Source organism: Anser cygnoides, chromosome 2, assembly GCF_040182565.1.
Source record: "Anser cygnoides isolate HZ-2024a breed goose chromosome 2, Taihu_goose_T2T_genome, whole genome shotgun sequence".
Taxonomy (NCBI): Eukaryota; Metazoa; Chordata; class Aves; order Anseriformes; family Anatidae; genus Anser; species Anser cygnoides.
The window spans coordinates 136,597,686-136,619,448 of record NC_089874.1 but is presented as its reverse complement, the minus strand read 5'-3'; the positions used below and the strand labels follow the sequence as shown (position 1 = coordinate 136,619,448).

At 38.8% G+C, this 21,763-nt stretch overlaps 1 protein-coding gene across 2 annotated transcripts in view; it reads left to right on the top strand.

Moving 5' to 3' along the window:
• Nucleotides 1–19,787: 19,787 nt before the first annotated feature.
• MMP16 (matrix metallopeptidase 16) overlaps nucleotides 19,788–21,763 on the top strand; it is a 203,038-nt gene continuing 201,062 nt past the window's right edge. Inside the window, exon 1 of one of the 2 annotated variants that reach the window (XM_013172388.3) lies at nucleotides 19,788–20,586. In XM_013172388.3, the coding sequence (XP_013027842.1) occupies nucleotides 20,579–20,586 (8 nt within the window). In that variant the 5' untranslated portion in view covers nucleotides 19,788–20,578. The remainder of the gene's footprint in view (nucleotides 20,587–21,763) is intronic. The other variant, XM_013172387.3, reaches the window with a different exon arrangement.

Sequence of the window (21,763 nt, the reverse complement as noted above, 5' to 3'; positions counted from 1 at the left end):
ACAAGTCCTTGTTTCATGCAGGACCACCCAAAAATCAAACCATATGGCCGAGACCATTGTCCAAACACTTCTTGAACTCTAGCAGGCTTGGTGCCATGACCACTTACTTCCCTGAGGAATCCGTTCCAGTGTTCAACCACCATATCAGTGAAGAACCTTTCACTTCTGTAGAGCCAGGAGCTGTACTCAATGATCTTTATGGGTCCCTTCCAACTCAAGATATTTTATGATTCTATAATTCAATGACAGAATGCTTTAATGCATCCCTAAGAGCTTATGAGAAAAATGTGATTGTGGGACATGGAATTTATCATTCTGAGATTATCAGTTCAAATTTGTATTATTTCTTCATCATTTAAAATCATTATTCCCGGCAGCTGGCTCAGCAGCCCAGTTGCCAGGGAGCAGCAAGGACCATCTGCTTCTGGGGCCTAGGTGCCCGTCCCACTGTCCTGGCAAGGTGGCAGAGTGGGCCTGAAGATGGCAGACGGGTTCACCCAAGAGCCCAGATCACCAGGTGAGGCCATGTTGATCAAGTCTGAGCTCAAGCCAGGAAGACAGGTCAGGATCAGGCCTAGTGAGAGTAACCAAGAGTAACACAGTGTGTTAGGCACCTCCCTGAGAAGTGGGACAGCCCAAGGCTGGGTTTGGGACACAGCCTGCAGGTGGGTGCAGCCTGGCATCTGGTGACTACCCCCATTGTGGCATCACTGGGATAGAAACTGACAGTACTGGAGCCTGACAGAAGGTTCTGTGTCATGGGCAACATGGGGCAAGCCTCAAGGGTGGACAGGGCCAGGCAGGACTGGCAGTGCCCTCAGGGCCATGGCAACAATATTCAATGCACTATGTAGAATAGATGGCTTTACTGCAAGTTTATTGCATCAAAACTTCACTTGGGCATTCTGGAAGTAAATACCTTCTAGATTTCTAGCTTGAGTTTTAATATTTAGAGGTTTTATTTTCTTGCATATATACTACCTGAAGACATTAGGATAAATCAGAATTAATGTAGATGCTGTGTTCTTACAAGACCCGGGCTGTATATTTTCAGAAAGCAGAGAGAGAGGCTATGTACTCATCTAAACATTCACCCAGGCAAAAGGAGATAATTTCAAATTCCATTTCCCTTCCTTCCAGGTACCTATTATAATGCGTAAGGAATTCAGCTGCTCTGGCATGACAGGGCACCTGCACTGTGCCAGACAGAACACTCAAGCAGAATATATCCCCTCCATCCATCTAGAGCAACAGTTATGATTTTCTAGCTTACAGTTTCCTGTGTGAATTCCTCCTGGAGCATATATCAATGCTACTTTATCTTCAGGATTAATTCAATGCTACTACTAAACCCTATTTACTCATCATCTTTGACGTCACATCCCAGGCATTTTACCAGCATCTCCTTTGGCATCTGGAACATATTTCCATTTAAACTGATTTACCTATAATTTCATATGTATGTTTATTATTTCCTTCATCCATTTTAAACTTTACACGTAAGTGCATTTGTATATAGTAACTAGAAATATCATTTAAAACTTTGTTAATATTGGGATTAAATTTAGAAAGACCTTTATTTCTACTTTAACAGTTCAAATAAATCAGCAAATTTAGTTTTACAACTAAACATTGAGTAACTGAATTTGTTGTGTTTTCTAGTAATTGCATGTTTTTTTTTTTTAAAGGAATTTTTTAACATGTACCTTTTTATTAACGTTGCCTTATTTTCTTTATACTTACTTCCTACCCCCATTTCCTTTGACTGAAAGGTTTGGACCTTTGAGAGACTTGTGTAATGACACAACTTTCCTGAGCAATGTTTCTTCAACTTTCCTCAGTGTCTGTTCCCAGGATTCACATGTTATGGGAATTTTTTCTTGGAGCAAAGCACACTATGGAGGAAATAATTTTGTCATAATACTGAGCAGAATAGCAATTTGATGAAATGATGTATAGCCTTTATAAATTACCAGGATTTAGTTCTGTTTTCCTCTGATAAATGTGTTTGAACTCTTTTCAAAGGGGCTAGCAGTATTTTGTTATTCGTAACAAAATGCTCTCTCTGGAATTAAATCTGCAATAGAGCTGTCAAACAGAGTTTCTGAATCTTAAGAGTCATCAAAGTACCCATGAAGAAATTAAGATGAAGAGGATTATTTTAATTTTTTTTTTTTAAGGTTTTACTTTTTGTAGAGAACAGACAACAGTCATCCACATGATGAAAATGCTCTCTGGAATTTCCTAATTCTTGATGAGTGTTCTTCCCAGTCTGAAGTCAGTCAAAATACTGTGTCATTCACATGATTTTCTGTGTCTTTCCTTATTCACTTAAATATTGTAATCAACTGGAATATTGTTATTTCAGCTAGGTTAGCAAAGTTATTGCCCTCTAGTGGATATATTTATTTGCGATTGTATAAATTATAATAAAAACATTTTGAAAAACACATTGCTCTGTAATATAGAACTGTGAGTCAGAACCAGAAAATATCCTTGATTGAAAAATATCCCATGAACTACTTTTGGGGAGTTATGTGTTCTTCCCACCGTAAATTACACTGAGCATCTCTCTACATAGGTAAGCTCCTTTGAATGTGTGTAAATGGAGCCTTTATAACTAAAGTGAATAATATTTTATAATTTGAAACAGGAATCAGTGAAAGTCTCTTTGGGATAAGATATGTTTGAATTTTTATGAAATATAGATTAATGAGAGTAAGATGTGGCTTCATATATATCACAAGTATAAATGTAACAATTCTAACAACGTATTTTGGGCATTTAATCTGTTTTAAACATCTAGTGGGTGTTGTTTTAATATTCAGACTTCATCAGTAAGACATTTCATTCAATAAGGGGCGACATAAATATTTATTAAATGACATTATTTCTTTAAACCATTTCTTAACACATAATGGGGTTGAAAATTTGACTGAGACTGATTACTGTAAATTCCATTGCTTATACTTTGAAGCAAATGGGATTACTTTGGATTTACACTCTTGGGTCCTGAGTGTGCTAACAGGCTTTAACTACCCTAAGCAGCCTCACCTGGGCCTTCGCCCACCCCTTCTGTCTGTAGGCATGAGAGTCTCATTTAAGTTCATTCCTGGACACCCAGACCTGCCCAGAGTTATGCTGTAGGTGTCCATGAGCCCAGATATGCCTCCTGCTGTCCTGGTTTGTAGGCTTCCCGGACAGACTTTGCACCCAGGTTGTAGGTAGCCTTGTCTTCAGTCGTATCTCCTGGGCTCACCCTGGACTTGACTCATGACCTCACCTTGCCTGTGACTGCTGGTTGACCCTGCTTCTCTTACCACCCTGCCCTGAAGCTGTGGGGCTGTGCCTTCATCATGGAAGGAACTGCCTTGTTTGTCCCACCCACTGTCAGCTCCTCCTCCTCAGAGCCCAAGGCCAGATGAGCTCTTGCTGCTCCCTGTCACAGGGGTGAATAAAATAATGTTTCCCTAATAATTTTACATTTCGTATAAATTAATCAGGCCCAAATTTATATTTGCTTGAATTTTATTAATCATATCTGATAGTTTACAGTTTTAAAGGCAGACTGGACTTCTACACATTGTAATGTGTAGAGAATTAGATAAATTTTCCTACCAGGTATTTCTTGTATTATTCAGAATATTCTCTAACCTAGTTATTCGGCTTCCGCCATACCTAATGCATTCATAAAAATTACCTTTCACATATAAGCACACTTCAGAGATTTTTAACAATCTCTAAAATGTCATTTAATTGTTATGTGGTATCTAGAATTTAAGATTTTGTTTTCAGATTGCATAATTTGCAAACTACAATCTTACAGCAACTGTTGATTTAGGCAAAAAAAAAATACACTGGGACCCCCAAGTAAAGTAGAAAAGACAGTGCAAGTAGATGTTTCTGCAACTGAAATATACAATTAAGTAAATACAAATCATCCTTGGATGACTTGGTGCTTACCCAAGGAGGTAACCTGTCAGGGTAGTGGCTGGGCTGCACAGCAGCAACCTGATCATGAAAGTGTGGTCAGATATCATCTTGTATACCCTTGGAGATGAAAGCAAAGAGATGGAATCTGAAAAGCGGGTGTTTTGCCTGTGCCATAATAAAAGATCAACTATACAAGTATCACCGTAATGATATAAAGCATCTGTGGTGGTTTTACCCAGCTGGGCAGCTGAGCTTCACTACAACCACTTTCTCAATCCCCCTCCTCAAAGGGAAAGGGGGGGAAAATACGATGAAAGGAGCTCAAGGGACATGGATAAGGATAAGGATATATAAGGATAAGGACATGGAGATCACTCAAGTATCATCATGGGCAAAACAGACTCACCATAAGGAGATTAATAAAATTTATTACCTATTAGTAACAAGCTAGAGCAGTGAGAAACAAACAAAAACAAAACAACTAAAAACACCTTTCCCCCATCCACGCTGTTCCACTTCCTCCCCGCTGAGAAGCACAGGGGAACAGGGAATGGAGGCTGCGGTGATTCCTGAACACTTTGTCTCCAACGCTCCTTCATGGTCACTCTCTGCCCCTGCTCCACGTGGGGGCCCTCCCACGGGATGCCATCTTTCCTGAACTGATCCTGCCGGGGCTGCCCACAGGCAGCAGCTCTTCAAGAACTGCTCCAATATGGGTCCTTACCATTGGGTCCATCCCCCAGGAGCAAACTGCTCCAGCACGGGTCCCCCACGGGCGGCAGCTCCCCCCAGACCCCTGCTCCTGCGTGGGCTCCTCTCCACGGGCTGCAGCTCCGGCCCGGGGCCTGCTCCTGCGGGGGCTCTCCATGGGCCGCAGCCTCCTCCAGGCCACATCCACCTGCTCCACCGGGGGCTCCTCCACGGGCTGCAGCGTGGAGATCTGCTCCGTGTGGGACCCGTGGGCTGCAGGGGGACAGCCTGCTCCACCAGGGGCCTCTCCACAGGCCGCAGGGGAACTGCTGCTGCGTGCCTGGAGCACCTCCTGCCCTCCTTCTGTCTGGTTCTGACCCCTCCCTCTCCCAGCTGCTGTTGTGCAACAGTTTTATTCCCTTTCTTAAATTTGCTCTCCCACAGGCGCAAACAGCGTCACCTAGTGGCTTGCCTCTGGGCAGTGGCGGGTCCCTTTGGATCTGGCTGAAACTGGTCTTTATCTAACATGGGGCAGCTTCTGGATTTTTCTCACAGAGGCCATCCCTGCAGCCCCCCCACTACCAAAACCTTGCAACGTAAACCCACTAAACCATCATATACATGGCTTCCTACAGTGAGCAAGGTAAGGACAGTGATCTCTCAGTCGTGCATGCAGTTCCATCCCTATAATATTTTTGTGTCAGACCAACAAGAAAACCCTTTATATGCAGCTCTTGAAAGCACGCAAGCATTGAGCTGGTCAGAATTAATTGTGATCCAGCACTACATCATATCCAAAAGTGTCAGTAGAGTGGATTCCTCATGTTAAGGCATCAATTTGCTATTCCCACTGTTTGAAATGTGCCTATCTTGACAGTTTCACAACATTCTATGAAATTTTAAGATTAACTCTAAGAATAATATCAGCAAATCAAATTTACATCTATATACATGAGAAAGATTATAGTAGTTGTTTTAGGAGATCTTCAGATAGCTCATTTTTACTGAAAATGTATTGCATGCACTTCCCATTAGATCTGTGGTTTTATATTAATTACCCTGATATTCAAACAAGAAGAAATATGTACATCTATCTCTAGCAAGATTCCACTTTTTGGTACTTCATGGATTTGAACTGTTTTCCAGCATGAGAAATACAGTCATTTTATTTGTATATATTAAGTAATGCCACTGTTGGGGTTTGCTTCATCTCAGCAGGCTACATTAGCATTGTTTATTCCTCTGTATAGTTGGTATATTAGTGCAATAGAAAGAGAAGCACATTTTTCATTAGATAACACATCTTCTCTTCTCTTGCCAAAAGTGCATATGAAGTTTGCCATGTTGCATAAAACTGTATGTAATCTTTCAATACAAATGCAACGTGCTTCTCTGCATGGTATTGCTTTCTACATCTTGTTACCCTTGCAATCTCATTCTTTCCCCTGCCTTTTCAAACATCCCTATTATTGGGATGACCCTATTACTCAAGGTCATAGCTGGTATATAATGGATACTTTGAAGAATAAAAATATATACTGCTCAATAAATTGTCCGAGAAATTTCTCTTAATAGAAGAGGTACAGGAGATAAACTTGGAAATACAGCAAAATATAAAGGCAAATATTTAATGCACTGATTGGACTCATATCTCTAGGCTGTAATTAAATTACAGACCTTTGCTTTGGATTTCGGTGGACTCAGGATTTCACTATTTTTCTTAGAAGGAGACAGAAGCCACTTTCTGTTCTACCTGGATATCAGACTTGGAGGGCAACAACAGTTCATTTTTTAGCAGGGTAGGGAGGTGACTGGATCCAAATATATACGTTTTCTTTTTATTTAGTTGTTGCTGTTGTTTTAAAACATTTTCGTATTATTTTGTCTTTGTTGTTTCAACGTATTCCTGGCAATCTGCAAAGATCTTTTCTCTCCAAGTGGGTAATGAAGCCACATAGTTCCATTTCTTGATCTCATCCTATTACTTCATTATTTCTTCCTCCCATTGTGCCAGTCATGATGTTCTCAGATGGTATCATTTTTCCTGCTTTCTCTTAGATACACCAATATCTCATCCTTACCACATATAATCAATCTCCTGTCTACAGCTGTAAAGGATATTCCCTCATTTAGCTTGGCTCTTTTTTTTTTTTTTTTCTCTTTCCTTATTACAGAACAACATGAAAGTGGCCTTTAGATGGATGTCACAAACCCAACCTTCCACTGAAAACAAAAGAGATGGATTCTTCCATTCACCACAAAAGTGCAAATTTCTCTCAAAGAATGGTAGAACAGGCAGTGGCACTAACAGGAAATGGTGAAAGACAGTGATGCTCGAGAAGGCTGATATTGCTGATATTCTTAAGGGATATATCAGAAATTTTAAGCTCATCTTGTACTGTTCTTTTGCCTGTCTGTTTTATAATTTTTCTCCACTTTTTTTTTCCTTCCTCTATTCTCTGCTATCTTACAGATAATGTGAGATCCACAGGTAACTGATCGTGTCTTCTACAACCAAAAGGAAAAGTAGCATGAAGGGAAGATTTAGTTTTACCCATCACCTAGGATTGCAATACAGACTGTGTACGGATTGCAAAGCTTTACAATTTGCAACCTAATATCAATGAAACTCTTCCTGAAGCGTACTATTAGAATCTTACAAGTGATTAGATAAAAAGTAAAATTATCATAACCACCTGAAAACAGAAGAAGCCGAAGTTTCAAATTGGTCTAGTGCACAACTAATTGTAACTTGTCAGAGTCCATATGGATGCAGCAGAAAGAAAAGACAGTAATACAGATGAACAATAAATAAATAAAACAAAACAAAATAAAATAAATTGCTATGTAATGATTACATTTTTAAAAACTAATTTTTCATCACCTTCATCTAAACTGTTGGTGGCCCAGATATGAGAGATATAGGATGATCAGAGCTACTTTTGTTTATTTTATCCTTACATCTTAAAAGAATTGAGAACAAATTCATTTGACTAGTGAGGTCGTATGCATGATTTTAGAATGGGACTTCTGAGGAGACTCTGCAAATGGAAAGAAGATCCAACGATTCTGTTCCTTCACATGTGCTCATCAGAGGGTTGTTCTCCACTTAGTCATGTATGAAGTGGGAACAATTGCAGATTCTTTGAGTAAAATGAATGAATATGATCGGAAGAAAACAGAGACATAGGAAAGATTCTCTCTCCTCTCATTACAGCAAAGTCATAGAATCATAGAATCATTAAGGTTAGAAAAGACCTTCAAGATCATCTGATCCAACCATCTCCCTACCACCAGTATCACCCACTAAACCATGTCCTGTCCCTAAGCACCACATCAAACCTTTTGATGTGGTGCTTAGGGACCCCCAGAAGTTACCTGTTCATTAATTTCTTCCTCCTCCAACTCAGAAGTAATAAATATTCCTTAAAAAAAAAAAAAAAAAGTGATCAACTAAAGAAAGGCAACAAGATGTTTTAAAGGATAGCTACAATCTAATTATTGTCATCTGTATAAGGTCCAGATAATTTTATCCTTTCCCATCTGTAGAGGCAAGTTTAGAGACTGTACTATGATGAGCTACAGGTTTCTGAAAATGAGATCACTTCCCAAAGCTGTATATGCTGTAATTACATCACAATCATATTATTGTCATCATCTTCTCAGAATGGCAAGCTCATACCATTCCAAGCAAGTACATATTTAATCATTAGATGAAAAGCTTTTAGTTACAAGAGCTAAAGAAAAATGTATCATCTGTCAGCAAAAATGACGGTAGAGAACACTAGTGTTTCAAAGAGTAGTCCTGTTAGTCAGCATGCTACTGTGTTCCACAATAGCTCACAAAACTTCCCATCATGTGAGGATCTTTCCTGACCAGGAAAAAAAAAAAAAAAGAAACAAAAAATGGAGAAATGAGAAACTTATCTGTAAAGAATGAATTTGGTGTACGAACTGGAGAAAAGCAAATATTTCTCTGTTATGTGTTGATTCTTGACGAATAGAACAAATTTAAATACTTCCCATGGAATTTAAAGAAAAAAAAAAAAGTATGTGCACATATATATATATATATACATACATGCACTTAAATCAATACAAATTTGCTGTTTATTAAATGTTGATTGCACTGCTTACCTATAATTCATTAAAAAGAGAATTCACCAGATTGGTTATTTATTGAATGTACTCTGCTCTGTGACATGTACTCTGTTCAGGTACCCTAAATATCTTTATTGTTAAAATTTTCATAGCCTCCATAAATAGCCTCTTCCAATGTTACGTACTATTATAGCAAGGAAAAAAAAGTCTAAATTAAATTTCTTGATTTATAATTAAGTCAAATTTACCCCACAGTGATGAGGTATAAATGTATGCTTTTTATGATACCTGTACATTTTCACAGATATAATTACCATACCTCTGCAGCAAATTCCTTTCTAGGCTACACAAAAAATTTCCAGTCCAAAACAGAACCTTTTCTTATATGCTTTCAAATCTTCGATCACTTTGTTTCAGATCAATTTCTATTTGTTTTGTCTTACAGTATGGTAACCAAACCTAAAATTCCAGTTGAGATCTTAGTAAGACTGAGTAAGGAAGAAAAAGTATTACCCAAAGTTGTCAATTTTCCATGAACCATTCCCAGAATTGTATTTATCTTTTTTATTAACATCCTATTAATCTTAATTCAAATTATGGAACATCTATACTTTTTTTTTTCCAGTCTTTTTTGCATTGTTCTTCCTCATTTTATGTTTGTCCATATAACATTTTTTCACAATCATAATACATGTATTTATCATCATTAAATTTAATCAGATTTTTGACCTTTTCTCTGACATGCATTGATCTCCAGAATACTTACAAACTTCACAAATATTTTGTCATTTGCAAATTGCATTGCTATGCCCTTCATTTCATTGTTTAGGTTGTTAATGAAAATATGGAATTGACCTTCATAGAAGCAGTGTCCATGAATGGGTCAACTTGAACAGAAATATAACTTGTAACTAAAATTTACTTAAAACTGAGCTAACACAATATTTTTTTCAACTTTTTTTCTAGTAATTTCATTTGTACATGATAGTATGCTGTTATGGAGCTGAAGTTCTAAAAACTGTACATTAAGAAAGGAACTTTTTTCATCATCTACTCATGCATTGTCCCACATTTTCAGACTTGTCTCCCTGCTGCCCTCCATGGAAAAACAAACAAACAACAAAAACAACAAAAACAACAACAACAATAACATCAACAACAACAAAAAAACACACAATAACAAAACACAAAAACAACTAAACTGATTAGTGAATAGTACCAAGTAAAATGGAAATATTTGTTTCAGTATGGCAACAAAACACTTTGGTGAGGAACAGAACATTTATCTAGAACATATAAAGGTTACACAAACTTGGGATCTGAACCATAAAATATTGCAAATATAAAATATGAATGGTTGTGATTCTATGGGAAGGTAAGAAAACTGAGATATCCCAAGTGCCAGTTCAATACCATGATGCCAAGTGTCATTGCATGAAATACTGTCAAGTAACTCAAAATTCCTGAGGCTTGGAAAAGGACATAGCTAATGATACTACTTATAAATAAATAAATAAATAAATAAATAAATGAAGTTAAATATATGTAGAATGTGTTAGCAAACTGTATTACCTATATGATTACAATTTAAAGGGGAAATAGCATAATTAGGAAAATATTTACATTTTATTAAGTATTTATGAAATAGCATAATAAAAAGCACCCTTAATACACACCGGAACTACTTTTGGATACTGAAGTAATCTTGTTAGACAAAAGACTTAAGTTCCATAGACTTTCCACTTACCTGAAATTCATACTAATAAGAATTAAAACAACATGTAATTTTCAAAGTTATTAGTGCTTCTTTCATCAAATATGTATTAATCTATTCTCTTACTCATTAGCAAAGTATTTGGTTGTACCGAGTTGCAAGACATTATTTAGGTCAAATATAGATTTACTGAGACAGGTGCTTGAGGTGCACCCACCTGAAATAGATGTATCTGAACATTGCTGAAGTTACTAATGAAGCACAGACTAAACATAAAATAAGAAATTTCCAAGTAAATTATTTTATAAACTCTAGTCTTAAGTTATAACAACTAAAGAGCAAACAAGCTCACTTATTTGGTTAATAAAATATGGTAAACTTACAGATTTGATGATCCAGATAGAATAATTAGATGTGGTACAGTGGAACTTGCTCAAATCATTAATGAGAAAATGTATTTTACATGATCTAATGTTCATTAGATGTTAGTCCATATGCATATATATGCTATCATAAGCATACCATGCATATGTATCGCACTCATTTTTTATACAGACTAAATATGTATGGACATCATGTGCTTGAAGATAAGTATCTATATGGGCTTGGGGAAAGCAAGAAGTCCTTGTCTCGGAACTCCACCACACCCTCTGCCTTCTGGCAGCTTTATAGATGCTTATAATGAAAAACTAGATTATATCCTCTTTATTAAAAGAATCTGGAATTCTGCCTTGCTTGCTCTCTGTTTCTCTCTCACACATACATGTATGTGTGCACACATGCACTCTCACAGAAGACTAATGTTAGTATCTCTATTAGAATGAAAAAAAAAACCTCACGTATTCCTCAAGTTGCTGTTGTCATCCTCTATCCTCCAGAAATTTTACTCGTCTTGACAAACAAGTGAATGTTCTATCAAAATGTGAGAAACTTTTTAAAAGGTACAAATGTTTTCAGCTGCCTTTGGGTCTGGAAGCTACGAAGCCAGCTAAAGGCCCCTCACACGTAAAATGCACTCACTAAAGGTGGTTTTTTTTTCACTGTGAAGGTCTGGACACAATAACAATGGTAATAACACTAAATAATAGGAACAGTTAGAAAGGCTTTCAGAGCATGTAATAAGCTGGGCAACTGTAATATCAATCAATTCAGGTAAACACTGTATAAAACTCGTGATGACTAACCAGCTAAATAAATAGCAGCAAATGCACTTAAAAAAAATAATAATAAAAAAATCTGTATTAGTAAGCCCCTGTAATTTTCTTGTTTTTCCATTCCTTTATTTTTACTTTATCCGTTTCACCACAGGGCAGTGAAACAGGTGAAGAAAGAACCTAGTATTTTCACAGATGCCTATGTGCATACAGGTTTGTCCAAGTCCCAAAAAATTAATGAGAACTAGGTGTTCAAATCTGTTAGGTGGCCTGAGATTTCAACCTGAAAGTATGAGCAGTATTTGGAAGCCTCTCTTAAGCTAAAGGTCTAAGCATAATTCTGCCTCTTCTTCAGTTATGCATGAGTAAGAACATATACTTGGGATCTCTACTGGGAGCCTCCTTAATGATATGGAAATACTGTACAGCCAGTTCTTGTGCTTTTATGAGGTGTCCTGCAATACAGAAGTTAGAAAATAAAATTGAGAAGACCAGAAAAATCCCAGAAGGAAGACAGAGGAAAGATTACAAAAACCTGTATGTCTAAGATTAAGGAAGATAAAAATTTATTTAAATTAAAATACATAAACCTAGTGAGTTTTTTTTTAAGAAGGACAGTGTAAAGCATTACAAGTTCCAGGATGGTGTTTGGGCTCACACATGGTACAGAGCAAAACTCGGGGAGGGGGTGTTACAAAAATCTTCAGTAGTTTTCTTGTGACTTTTCTGCACATGAGTTATGAAGGCCACATCCAACTGAATAAATAAGACTCTGTAAAAGATCACAACATAATCTCACTACTTTCTCTGAATTTCTCCCAGAATACACATATAAAACTGGTCTACTTATCTTACTTTCCTGACAACTTCCCCTCTACTATTAGCCATGTATAAACAGACTTTTCAAGGCTAACAACATTGTTATACCACCCCAGTTTATAACCCCATCTTTTTCCTTTTTCATAATTTTTCCTTGATATAGTACTAGAACAATAACGAGGTTAAATCTGTTTTTGTAGCTCTATTCTACACACATATACAATACAGTCATATATAAAGACAGGTTTGAACTGTACCTCCCCTTCAAAAATGCTACAGTAATTTCACAGCAGGATATCAGATTCAAAGAAACTTCCTACCCTTTCCCCCAACAACCACATCTACACCAGCATCTTCACCCTTATGACATCATATTTAAAACTTTTTTTTCTTCTTTTTTTTTTTTATTATTTTAATTTCTCTTGCTAAGATAAAACTAAGGACACGACTGGGACTGGAATAGCAAAGAACAGGCAATGCCATGAAATTTGACTGATGAAAAATGTTAACAGGGCAAAATTCAGTTTAAGCTTAACTGCTATAAAATAATTCCCCGTTCCCTTCTTTCCTTCCAGGACAAATATAAATATGAAAAACAACAGTAAGAGTAAAAAGAAACTGTTACCATTGCTTGAATCGAGAAGTAAATGGCGTTAAAAATGGTGTTTCATCAGAGGAGTTTAGGCAAAGGAAAAAAACTGAGTCCCATTCAAATTTATATTCCCCCTAACATCATCTGTTTGGGGCAACTAGATCCTGTAAGTGTGTAATGCATTTTCATACACTGTAGTCCTAATAATCATGTCTGCCTTTCTATTCTAACAAATTCATTTTCGAGGTCTTAGCTTCCCTTTTTCTTCCCTACTCTTTTTTGCTTTGGGGTAAGTGGGTTTATAAAAATACACCCACACTTCAATATTACCACACTGAAAAACAGTATTTCTAAAATTGTTAAATGTTGCTTTTTAGACCATCAGCACACAGGTTACAAAGTTGAGACTGCAAACAAGACTTTAATACTTGTCTCAAGAGAATATACCTTATTTTATAGTCTTCTTTGACCTGACCACTATTTCCCAAGTGACAAAATTAACCTATTTCTACAATTAACCAATTATAGAAAAAGGATGCTAAGATAACCTTAACATGGAAGTAAAAGTTGCTTATTAAAGGAGGGGAAATCAGGTTGTAATCAGAGGAACCTAGACATAGAAAAACTGAATCCTCTGTGTGTAATTTGTCCTTGTTCACTTGAATAATAACTGTTTCTACCTGATAGATATCTGTCATTTTGTGTATCTGTTGTAAAAAGGAGTAATACATAAGCTTAACCCTGGGTGAAATCTCCTGTTTCTTGCAGGCTGACCTCCTCAGATACATTTTCAAGTGAGCCCTTTTAAATATATATATTCTATTGATAACTCTGCTCTCTTTTTACAAGCAGTGTGAAGTCTTTCTTCTATAAACATGTATTTTTGATCCAAAATCTCATATATGAATACTATAAACTAAAATGATCTTAAGGAATGTTATATGTGTCTATTTTAACCCATGTTGAAGTTGAATTTCCAGTCAGTTTAGAGCAATACAAAACTTGGGATAATTACCTTCCATTTAAGATTCAATCTAATATGAAGGCCTTTGTATTTATGTTATAGAAGCCATCAAGTAACTAGACCTTTTCATACTTATGGAACACAATATTTATGAAAGACACCTGTTGATTCCTTTCTTGACCAAACCTTTCAATATTTAAAAAAAAATATTTTCAATATTTTTAAAAGCACTCTGTTACCTTACAAGCCATTGACTATGCTTCTCAGAACTCCTGTCTGTCAGACTCACCTGTTGTTGCTTTACATTATTTATTTCTGTTTTGTGCATCATGTTCTTTCCTTAGCTTTTAAAAACATCAATATGGGTAATATTGTAAAAATGAAGGAGATAATATTCAGCATTAATTGTTAAGATCTTACAACAGTCACTAGACTTCTATTCCGGCATTATCTAGTGAGTAATCAGCAGCACAGTCCAAAGGACAGCTGGACCATTCATACACCTTTGGCTGCATAGACCCATTTAGTATGAGGTATATATGTTGGGAAATTGCTGATGGACTTGATGTTTAAACAGACCTTGCTTGCTCTGGAGACTCATCCAAAAATCAGAAAACATGGAGAGAATGTATCACAACTGGAAGGGAAAACAGCAGCATGAAAATTGTCATAGAGAAAATAAAGTTTTATATGAGTACTTGCATGGAGTAAATAAGGAGTTGGCTGCTTTGGTGCATTTTTTTTGGATCTATTCTTCACTAACACAGTACTAACTCATGCCACTAAAAACTATTTTTTACAAATATTTTATTACAGAAAAATAGATTATTTTTATTGTTATTATGTAGTTCACAATGTTTTTTTTCCAAGAGTCATTTTTTTTTAACACTGTATCTTCTTTCTCTTTAAAATGTACTTCTGTCAGTCTTCAGCTACAGAATTGTATTTTCAATAGCTATTTCTCTTGGTGACCTCTCCTATTTTTAAGAGATTAGGAGATATCTGCTCTAGTTTCTGAAATGGATGCTGTCACTACAAAGACTAAAATAACTGGAGGCCTGACAAATGCCACACAAAAGAGATTTTACCCTCAAAATATCTCCCTGACACAGGGAAATCATTTTGCAGACTAGGTTATGATACTTAGGTTAGATTAACTTGATTTGTAACTCTCAGAACAAGCACCAGAGTAGCCTAATCTGAGTTAAGTCTGCTTTGTGCAGGCAGTTGGACCTGATGACTTACAGAGGCCCCTGTGAACCTAAGTTATTCTATGACATTATGACTTTATTAGAATTAAAAATTCAATTGATACTTTACTAATTTTATTTATTTATTTCTAAGTTTTTACACTTTCAGACTTCCTCCCTGACTTCACTGGCTTTTGGTGAAAAATAGGAACCAAGCATGAACCAAAATATCATTAATTATTAGTGAATTTTATGATTCTAGGAATTTTCCTTGTGATTCTACTACAATTGTGCGAAGTTTCACAATATTATTTCTCCTGTCTTTACTCAGCTACTTTATAAAGCCATTGGTGGAGCTGTAAGACAACATAGCAAAGTGCACTGGCAGTATAAGTCAGTTCTAATTCCTGACTACATAGGCTTGTGACTACAATGAAAGTTGCACAATAAAGAACAATAGTGACCTGAACAGAGGCAATATGAGCATAATCGTTGCAGGAATACATGCTAAATGCAGTATTCCCTCTACACTGTTAAACTTGTTGCCTTCATATCCTGTAGGATCTGCCAAATAGTCAAACAGAATTCATATAGACACATCTATGAACGTCTCATTTCATAAGTAGAAGGCCAGGTGTGTAGAAAATCTTTCCAAACTATATCTAAATGTAGCAATCCATAGATATGTAAGATTTGTGATGTTTACCCTTACTTCTTGCAGTTTATTGCATGTTTCAACAAAGCCCTCTTCTTTTAAAAAGTTCCAGCTGGTACTATTAGCAGCTAAGCACCACAGAAGTCAGCAAGGAGAACATGTAATATTTTGTGTTTTTTACTTATCATTTTTTAAAATTCAGAACTGTATATACAGTAATGTGGAAGACGTTTGCCCTGTGTTCAAAGCTGGACATGGGAGTGCTCAATGATGCCTATGCCTGCTTCTAGTACATACTACTACTTTATACATTGTGACTGCAGTCATCCGTCAGGTGGCCAAGACGGCCAACAGCATCCTGGCTTACATAAGAAGCAGTGTGGCCAGCAGGTCTAGGGAAGTGATTGTCCCCCTGTACTCGGCTCTGGTAAGGCTGCACGTTGAGTACTGTGTTCAGTTTTGGGTCTCTCGCTACAAGAAGGACATGGAGGTGCTCGAGCGAGTCCAGAGAAGGGCAACGAAGCTGGTGAGGGGTCTGGAGAACAAGGCTTACGAGGAGCGGCTGAGGGAGCTGGGCTTGTTCAGTCCGGAGAAGAGGAGGCTCAGGGGCAACTTAACGCACTCTACAGGTACATTAAAGGAGGCTGTAGAGAGGTGGGGGTTGGTCTATTCTTCCACGTGCCTGGTGACAGGATGAGGGGGAATGGGCTAAAGTTGCGCCAGGGGAGGTTTAGGTTGGATGTTAGGAAGAAGTTCTTTACTGAAAGGCATTGGAATGGGCTGCCCAGGGAAATGGTTGAGTCACCATCCCTGGGGGTCTTTAACAGACGTTTAGATGTAGAGCTTAGTGATATGGTTTAGTGGAGGTCTTGTTAGTGTTAGGTCAGAGGTTGGACTAGATGATCTTGGAGGTCTCTTCCAACCTAGAATATTCTGTGATTCTGTAAAAGATATAATCTGTGGAACCTAAAAAACTGAGCTAGTAGGTTGGTTGGGAGCAGCAGGAAAAGACCTCTCCTTGTATTTCAAAAAGGCCAAAAGTTTGTTGTTGTTGTTGTTGTTTTGTTTTTTCAGTTGTGCTTCTGTACAAACCTACTCACCATTTATAAATTACTGCTGGTACGCAGTATAAGCAAGAATAGAAAATATCACACTAGTATTTCATAAAGATAGAAATCAGCAAGACACTAATAAAGTACAGGACTTGAATCATTCAAGTACTTCAACAAATAGCTCCAATTTCTTTCCAGTTGCATTTTTCTTCTTCCTTCCTTTTTTCTTTCATCTTTATTGCTCTTTCCTGCCTTTTCTCCAATCTCTCACACACTCCCATATACAGATATCTACCTACAGCTCACTGCATGGGGTTTCAAAATTCTTTTCTCTTTCTCTGTACCTTCTTGAATGTCCAAGAGGCTCTGCTGCTACTCCTGTATATTGATGCCCCCAGCTTACTCATAAATATTCAAGGCCATTTCCCATTACTGCTGGTGTTTCCTCACACAAGCATTCTTGAATGAAATTTTTCACTTCAAAGGTCATCTTTGTCCTTCATATGGACATTGCCTCATTTCTTCCCATGGCACTCATATCCACATATTTCTGCTCTTGTTCCTTACCAATCTCTTTCTTTACCACTGTGGTCTCTCTGTCTTTCTCACACAGCCTTACAAACACTTGGGTATTTTTGTTCTCCACTGTTCTATTCATACCATTGCTTTTCTTCTTTCCTCTTCTAATGGATACAGTGTAAAGGAAGAAGGTAATCATATTCATAGTCCCGTGTTTTTCAAAATAAATAGTCACAGCAGTCCTGACAGGGGCGATGAATGAAGTTCCAGTTAGAGGAACATACTGGCACAAATTGCCCAGAGGAGCTGTAGATGGTCAGTGCAGTGCTCAAGGCCAGTTTGGATGGGGCTTTGGATAACCTGGTCTAGTGTTTGGAGTGTTTAGAGTTTGGAAGTAGATGATCTTTAAGGTCCCTTCCAACCCAAGCCATTCTATGATTCTATGATTTATGTTTCCATTTCCAGGTATTACATTAATGGCAGACTTTACAAAACACACCAGCAAAAACAGAGGTAGCACTTGCTGAGAGCACAGATAAAAAGAAGGTCCCTTAGAAGAAGAGGAAAAACAAAAAGCACAGGATAAGTGCTTCTTTCCCACCAGTTACTGATTCACAGAGTAATGAATTATCAGTTCTTAGTTCACAGAGTAATACCTGAGTAATAACCAGTTATTAATTCATAGGATAATAAAAGGAAAGAAACTACTATTATAATAGCACCAAAAAAACCAAACAAACAACAAAAAAACCACAACCAAACAAAAAAAAACACATTGATGAGATCACATTACACTGAAAATGGAAGGTATAGCTATAATATTATTGCTTATCAGACCTCCATATGAAAGATATTCCACACTCCCCCTAGGTATCTAGTTCCCAATATTACTACCTTTATATTGTAGAAAGTTTTGTCTAACATTAAATCTGAACTTCCTGAATAATTTAGTTGATACATTTTTTCCTTCATCCTGAAGACAGAAAGAATATTTTTGTCCTTTTCACAGCAACATTTTCCATACAAAGAAAATTTTCCATACTTTTTACCCTAGGCCTTCTCAGACTAAAGAAATGGTGTTTATTTCAAATTTTCCGTGTCTTACATTCTAAATGTTTTAGTATTATTTTCCCCTGGACTCTCTCTAGTTTGAGCCTAAACACTCTTGGCTCCACCAGTCCCTAGCAGAAAAATCATCTGTCCTGTCAGAAATAAAGGACAACTATTAATACACTCTATGATGAGGTTGTCTTTTTTTTTTTTTTTAAACTGTAGCATGTTGCTGACTCATATTTACTTTCAGGTCCATTACATTGCTCAGATTCTTTTCTGATGTGCTGTTGTTTTACCGGTATCATACTTTTTGATTTTTCTTCCCAAATGTAATTTGCATTTGTCAGTATTAAGTTTCTTGCTGATGGTTTCAAGACATTAATTTGTTAAGATCATTTTGACTTCTGATGCTGGCCACCAAAGTGCCAACAAGTCCTTCTAGCTTGCTTCCAGCTCTATATTTCATGATTCCATCATCCACATCACTAATAATTTGAAGAAGAGAAAATGCCTTTTAGATCAAGCAGGTAATGTTAATAAAAAAAAATAAGAAAAGAAAAAGCGTATCACATAAGGAATTCTGCTAAATCGCAAAACTTTTGGTTAGGCAGAACATGACATCTTCAGAGATAACTGCCTTATTTTTAAGATATCAAAAGATAAACAACCTGCCTTATTCCTACATCCTGCTACTAAGTGTTATCAAAACTCTATACGTCTAAACCACATGAGTTTTAATTCTGGTCATTGACCTCAACTACCCAAGAAAGTAGATTTTTCTGTCAGGGATGTCTTCTACTTCCAGTCTGTTGCATATCATGATCTAGTGCATCTTTTTTGATAACTAAGCATATTGTAAGTTTTCATATCTTGGAATCTTTCAAATTACTCTTTTTCTTCCCGGTGTTTTTGTTGTTGTTGTTTTTCAGTACATATCTGAACAAGATGCATTACCGCAACAGCTTGTCTCCGTAATGTCATGGGTTGCTCCACCTTTGACTGGACAGCCCTGCTAAAACATCAAACAGCTCCATAAAATGATCTATTTACCATAAAATCACAATAATTGCTTATGTGCCTAAATCAGAAGGCATTTTTCCCCCCATAAATATGACCGTACATCTGAACATATTAAAATGGATTTTCAAAATAAAAATACGCATTTTTTTTTTCTTTTTACTGACTTGCTTACATCACCGCTAACTACACCACCACTACTCCATCTTCGGGGAACTTTCCCCGCGGTGGCTCTCCATCCATCCCCGGTCACCCGGGGGCACCCCAACCACCCCTCCACCTCTCCCAACGCGGCCCGCAGGGGGGCGGCAGGGAGGCCGGAGGCACTGGGGAGGCTGCGGGCCCCTTCCCCGGCAGAAGCGGAAAAAATAAAGGGGTGGAAGAGCCGGGCCGGCGGCGGCGGCGGGGAGGCGAGGGACGGAGCGTGGCAGGACCGCCTGGCGGGGCCGTCGCCTTCAAGGTGGCTGCCGGGAGCCGGGCGGGGCTGCGTGGATTTGGGATGAGGAGGGGGGAGAGAAGGAGGGAGACGAGAGGAAGGGCAGAGAGCCGAGCCGAGCCATCCCCGTTAGGAGGCGGAGGGGGAGGAGGCTGAGGAGGAGGAGGGAGGGACGGAGGGAGGGGAGGAGGCTGAAGAGGAGGAGGGGGAGGAGGAGGAGGAGGAGGACACGGGGAGGCGGCTGCTGCTGCTGCTGCCGGGCAGAGAGGAGTCGTGCCGGAGCTGCGGCGGCACTCGGACGCCACATTCCCCCCGTACGGGACTGGCGGGGAGGATGAGCGAGAGCTGATCCTGCTGCCGGAGCTGCCAAGTGCCCCTTCCTCCTCCTCCTCCTCCTCCTCCTCCTTCTGCGCCTCCTCCCCTGCTGTGGGTGAACCTGCGCTACGGGCTCTTCACCGACCCGGGGAGGGGGCTGGTTTGTTTGTGTATTTGTTTAAGGAACAGAGAGAGAGGGGGAGCGAGAGAGAGAGGGAGAGATCTTCCATCCGTTGAAGCACAGTTCACTATGATCGTACTCGCATTCAGCACTGGAAGCCGGTTGGATTTCGTGTCTCGGTCCAGGGTGTTTTTCTTGCAAACCTTCCTTTGGATTTTATGTGCTACAGTGTGCAAAGCGGAGCAGTATTTCAATGTGGAGGTAAGCTCAGCCGTGTGCGTGTGCGAGCGTGTGTGCTCCCTCCGCTCCTGCTTCCCCCTTCCCTTTTCCACATCCCCTAAATAAAACCGACCCCCCCCTAGCCAGCCATGTCATCGAGCAGCCAGGTCGGTGGCGGTTTCTTTCCAGCAGCCGGCAGCTAGCTCCCCTCCCTGATGGCTGCGTTTCCGAGGGGGATCCCGCTGCCGGCGGCAGCTCCAGGCTCGGTGCCGGGCTCTAGAGCGCTGCCCGTGCCCCCTCGGCCCCCTCCCGGGGCAAGGCGGGCAGCCCCCGGCCCGGCGCTGGGCACTACAGCTCGGGGAACGCTCTCTGAATACCGTGGACCTGAGATATTGCTGTATGGCTGAGGTTTCCCCCACCCTTTTCTTCCGTTCTTTCTCTCTTCCTTTATTTTTTTGGAAAGAAGAATGAATGAAAGAGTGTTGTGGGGACAGGAGGAAGGAAACTTGGGATGTGGGGTGCGTTTCTTTGTGGTGAAGTGTTTGGCAAAATAAGATCCTTTTCCCACTTAAACCTAATAAAAAGAGTTGCCGCTAGAAACTGTGAAACAAATGGTATAAAGGTGCAACTACAACACAAAAGTTAGAGGGTGTGGAGGACCAGGAAATACAATTTTTTTTTCCTAAGTGAAAATGAAGGTTAAAACATAAGGATACTTAAATAGGGCAAACCCTAAGAGTTTGCAGCCACGGTGAGAATTCAGTGAACACCCATTTCCAGTCACTCTTCTGTATGCTCCCCTTTTCTTTTTTTTTTTTTACATAATGCTTCCTAATAAGTAACGAGCTTTTACTGACTTTATAGCACATATTCTTTCCTCCTTTTCCCCCTCCCGTCACTCCGTTCATTCTGTTGTGAGCCCTTTTTCCTCATCTTTTTCAATGTTCTGTATTTATCTTCCTTTCTGTCTGTTCTTCTTCATCCTTCTCGTTACATCTCTCTAATATGCATGTGCTCTTTCCACTTCACATACGCTGTAACGGTTTTCTGTCAGATCTCTGTGTGCCTTCTCTTTCTTCTGTCCTGCCAGCCCCACTCCAAACTTTCTGCTGCACCCATGCACCACCCTCAACTCATTCTTGTTTCTTGTCTCTTTCATCTCATGTTCCCACAATTCTTTCTCTCACAGAAATGAAGCCCGTGCCTTTCTTTCTGTCTC